The sequence below is a fragment of the Poecilia latipinna genome, unplaced genomic scaffold (assembly GCF_001443285.1).
Source record: "Poecilia latipinna isolate Pla-1442-1.1 unplaced genomic scaffold, P_latipinna-1.0 Scaffold462, whole genome shotgun sequence".
NCBI classification, from domain to species: domain Eukaryota; kingdom Metazoa; phylum Chordata; class Actinopteri; order Cyprinodontiformes; family Poeciliidae; genus Poecilia; species Poecilia latipinna.
Genome location: NW_015113078.1, coordinates 84,225 through 88,775, shown reverse-complemented (window position 1 = coordinate 88,775; position 4,551 = coordinate 84,225). Strand labels below are relative to the sequence as shown.

The following is a 4,551-nucleotide window of genomic DNA, read 5'->3' as shown; positions in this document are numbered from 1 at the left end:
CAGAGATTCAGATGTTAGTCGTGTTCATGTTCTGATCCGGGCCAACGGACCCGACCGCGGTTCTGCAGTTTGAGCTTCCTGACAGTCAGTCAGGCGGCTATTTATACCACCAATGTTAGAAATGATTGGTGGAAAGTTTTGAGTAGTTTGTAATCATCATTTAAAACAAAAATAAAAAAGTAATGAGAAAATGTGTTATTCATTTAGTTGTTGAATAATTCTGCACACATATTCTCCTAATAAACCTTCAATTTTACCTTCTGAAACATTCATGTTTGAGGCTCCTTAACGGATGAATAAAAACTGGGGAAAGAAACTGAAACCAATCAGAAGCTTCATGACTTTTCAACCAATCAGAAGCCCACACAGTAAGGCGGCCAGAGAGGCTCCCAGAGCCGGCGCCGGGTTCCCGGACCGTCAACCCGACCCGTCAGGACCCAGCAGAAGACCTGAGGATTGGTGGAAATCAGAACATCTTGAGAAGTGAGCGCCTGAAAACCTGAAGGTTTGTGTCTCTGCAGAGCTACAGCAGAGGCAGCGTGAGCTGGAAACATGGTTTCTTTTTCCCAGTGGTCAGTAAACGCAGCGTGAGCTGGAAACATGGTTTCTTTTTCCCAGTGGTCAGTAAACGCAGCGTGAGCTGGAAACATGGTTTCTTTTTCCCAGTGGTCAGTAAACGCAGCGTGAGCTGGAAACATGGTTTCTTTTTCCCAGTGGTCAGTAAACGCAGCGTGAGCGGCTCGTTTCAGGAGGTTTGGGTTTAATGTCTCCCAGCAAACTGAAAACAGAAACAAGCAGAAAAACTACAGACCGATTAGTGTTTATGGAATGAAACCTGATCAGGCCGTTTCCATGGCAACGTTTCAGCGGCTGCTTCTGAAGGAACCGGCAGCTTTCCCAGTATCGCTCCGGGAACGCTCAGAGGCACTTCAGCAGCTGTGTGTGTGTGTGTGTGTGTATCAAACAGGCCAACATTCACTCTCAGAGTCTTTAATCTTCATCTGTTTGGTGTGAAGAACTTCCTGTTTCAAACAACACGTCTCCTCCTCTTCCTCAGCCTTCATCAGCTGTCCATTCAACCGTCAACCAGCAGGTGGCGCTCAGAGCCCGCTCTTCTTCTGTCACAGTTAAAACAACTGAACATTAAAAGCTCCTCAGCAGCTTCATTAGGAGTCCAGAGCCCCGGCCGTGTTGGCTCCGCCCCCTTCCTGGGCTCCGGCCAATCACATGTCAGACCACAGGATGGCTCTGCTGCCCTTCTCCACGCTGGCGACGTACGTTCCCGACGGCGACCAGGACACAGAGTTGATGGCCGAGCTGCGGGGCGATGACATCGTCAGCGTGAACAACAGATGGTCTGATCCAGCAGAACCCGGTCCGGTCCAGTTCTTACCTGTGGTTTCGGTCCAGAGTCCGGTCCAGTTTCCCCGTCAGGACGTTCCAGACATAGAGAGCGCCATCTGCTGACCCGCCGGCCACGTAGCTGCCGTCAGGACTGAGCAGAGAGAACCGGGCAGGTTAACGGCGGTTCTGTTCGTTTATCAGAACCGTTCTGACGTTCAGCTCACCTGAAGGTGACTCTGGTCCAGTCGGCTCCACATTTGAACCCCTGCGCACTGAACACACACACACACACACACACAGTCCACATCATGATGATGACTGTGATAACAGCTGTGATGAAGAGTAACTCAACTCCAAATCGAACGTCTAAACTGGTCATTCAAGGCGCCATCTTTAAGTTTCTGATGTTTTGCTCACGTTTGTTTAATTCTGTAATATTTGGCCCAAACCAGCGTGAGAAGAATCCTGATGCAGCTGAAGTTTACCATCGAATTCAAAGATGAAAACATCCCCAGGATCTTTGGTTCCACCTGGGCGTTGGTTTCTCACCTGAAGGTCTGCCGGACGGCGTTGCTGCGCAGGTCGATGATCTGTAGCACGTCGTCTCTGGAGCAGGTCAGCAGCTCGCTGCGGTCGTGGTTCAGGTCCAGAGACGTCACCCGGCCCAGCAGCTCCATCTCCCGCACGATGCTCTCCGCCCTGACGACCAGAGCACAGGTCACCGGGTCAGCCTGGCTCAGCCAATCAGAGTCTCAGCAGCTCATCACATGAGCACCTCTGATCAGAACCCACCTGATGTCCCAGAACCGGACCTTCTTATCGAAGTGTCCGCTCATGACGCACTGCTCCGTGCAAACGATGTCGTTACAGCTGGAGCCGGCAAAAACCGTCTTCATACCTGACAGGTGAGGACAGGTGGAGACGGGTGAGGCAACAGGTGGAGACCGGTGGAGACAGGTGAGGACAGGTGGAGACAGGTGAGGACAGGTGGAGACAGGTGAGGACAGGTGGAGACAGGTTAGGACAGGTGGAGGCAGGTGAGGCAACAGGTGGAGACAGGTGAGGACAGGTGGAGACAGGTAAGTGGACAGGTGGAGGCAGGTGAGGGAACAGGTGGAGACAGGTGAGTGGACAGGTGGAGGCAGGTGAGGGAACAGGTGGAGACAGGTGAGGGGACAGGTGGAGACAGGTGAGGGGACAGGTGGAGACAGGTGAGGGGACAGGTGTGACCGATGACGTACAGACTTTGCTGCGCAGGTCCCACAGTTTGAGCGTTCGGTCGTAGCTCCCAGACACGATGCGGGCGTTGTCCAACAGGAATCGAGCAGACAGAACCTTCCCGCTGTGACCCGTCAAGGTGTGCTGGGGGACAGGTAGAGGTCAGACAGGTGAGGACAGCTCAACACACACACCTGATGCACACTGTGAAGCTCGTTAGCAATGATGATTTAGACCAATCAGGACTCACCCTCAGTCTGTAGTCGTCCATAGTCCAGATTCGACTGGCGAAGTCGTTGGACGCAGCGAGCAGGTAGGAGCCCTGATAAAAAAGAAAACAGGTAAGCAAGAGCAGGTAACCAGGGTAACCATGGCAACAGGGACCAGCAGAAACAGACTTACAGCGCTGTCGAAGTCTATGCTGGTGATTCCTGCGTTGCTGCCGGTCAGAGCTCCTTTAGCCTCACAGCGACCTGAACACACACAGTAACGCTGCGCTGTGATTGGGCGGCAGTAAAACAGGTTCTGGTTGGTCGAATGTCAGTCAACATGACTGGCCTGCAAGAAAACCGTTATAACCCAGACTTTGCTCATTTGATGAGCATGTGTTGGGGATGTCTCTGCTCAGGTTGTGGATTCTCTGGGGAAAACATTTGTTTTTCTCACAAACGTTTTTCTAATGCACAAACAGCAGAGCTAATTTTTCATTTAGCATTTTAGCTAACTTTTGAAAATGTTTAAACTCTATGGCGCCAATTTACGTGGTTGCTTTGTAAACTTGTTGGTTTAGCGGATTAGCATTATTAGCTTATGCTAAATTTCATATTGGTTTAACATTAGCTCCCAATAAATCCCATGTTGGTTGAGTGCTTTAGCGTTAGCATAGCTGATGTTCAGGGTTAGAGCAGGAAACGGTTTAGCCTGCGGTGGCCCCCTCTAGGTTTTGATTTTGACATGTAATTGAAAGACACCATCTACAGAGCCTCCTTCAGCTGCCTACGCCACTGATTACTCCTTGGTAAAGTAATCTGATTACAGTGGTGATGAAGGTCTCAGCTTGAAAACTTGAGATCAGCTCCCTCTTCCTCCTCTTCCTCCTGATGCTCCTTCCTGATTGGTCATGTTGGATCAACATCACAGGGAGGCTGCAGGTTCTCAGCTCAGCCTCTCAGTGATGTCACACCCAGTGTGATGTCACATCCTGTGTGTCAGCAGCTGCTGGGCCCATGGCTGCATGACTAGAGCATGATGGGAGCAGAGAGCGAGCTGCTGGGAGCCGGAGGCAGCAGAGGATTGTGGGAATCAGACCTTTTACAGCTCATCACTGACCTTCAGCAGGTGGGCGGGGCTTAGTGTTGAGGCGCTACTGTGTGAAGCTCACCTGCCACCACCTCCCACAGCTTCACCCTGCGGTCCATCCCCCCGGTTGCTAGGAGACGGGAGCCGGGGCTGAACCGGACGGTGTTCACCTCTCCATCGTGAGCTTCCTGTGGAACAGAAACAGTTTTTCTTCAAACTGCAGAGAAAAAAAAAGACAAAACTTTTAAAACGAGAAGACGGCTTCAGAAATCCGAAAATAATTTCCCATTTATTCTCCACCAAATCACGCTGCACATAAAAACAGCCCTGAAGAGCTGAAGTGCTGCCATCAACCATCCCCACGGTGGAAATGGAGCAGATTTGAAAATGCTTCTTAAATCTGGGACGTCTGGACAGAATTATTATTCAACATATCAGTGATGTTTCTCTGACTGGTCAGGATGTTAATTCAAGACATCTAAAACAGAAAAGCTGACTAATTCTTTAGCAGATATCGTAAAACAAAAGTACAGTAGTCATTATTTACCTTCATCTAACTGTAATGTAATTTCACTAGTTAAATCTTATACCTCCATTTAAAAACAGACATATTGAATTTAATTGTGACGACTCAAAACAAAATGTGAGATATCTCAAATTTACTTTATGACTAGTCCTAATTTAACAGTT

General features: G+C 49.7%; 1 protein-coding gene across 5 annotated transcripts in view; it reads right to left on the bottom strand.

Moving 5' to 3' along the window:
- Nucleotides 1-740: 740 nt before the first annotated feature.
- The window catches only part of atg16l1 (ATG16 autophagy related 16-like 1 (S. cerevisiae)), a 12,091-nt gene continuing 8,280 nt past the window's right edge, over nucleotides 741-4,551 (bottom strand). For all 5 annotated transcript variants that reach the window (XM_015039067.1, XM_015039066.1, XM_015039068.1 and 2 more), the window contains 9 exons: nucleotides 3,944-4,049; nucleotides 2,965-3,035; nucleotides 2,813-2,884; nucleotides 2,586-2,706; nucleotides 2,137-2,242; nucleotides 1,894-2,043; nucleotides 1,569-1,616; nucleotides 1,394-1,495; nucleotides 741-1,317 (listed from right to left, as the gene is read on the bottom strand). In XM_015039067.1, the coding sequence (XP_014894553.1) occupies nucleotides 1,224-1,317; nucleotides 1,394-1,495; nucleotides 1,569-1,616; nucleotides 1,894-2,043; nucleotides 2,137-2,242; nucleotides 2,586-2,706; nucleotides 2,813-2,884; nucleotides 2,965-3,035; nucleotides 3,944-4,049 (870 nt within the window). In that variant the 3' untranslated portion in view covers nucleotides 741-1,223. The remainder of the gene's footprint in view (nucleotides 1,318-1,393; nucleotides 1,496-1,568; nucleotides 1,617-1,893; nucleotides 2,044-2,136; nucleotides 2,243-2,585; nucleotides 2,707-2,812; nucleotides 2,885-2,964; nucleotides 3,036-3,943; nucleotides 4,050-4,551) is intronic.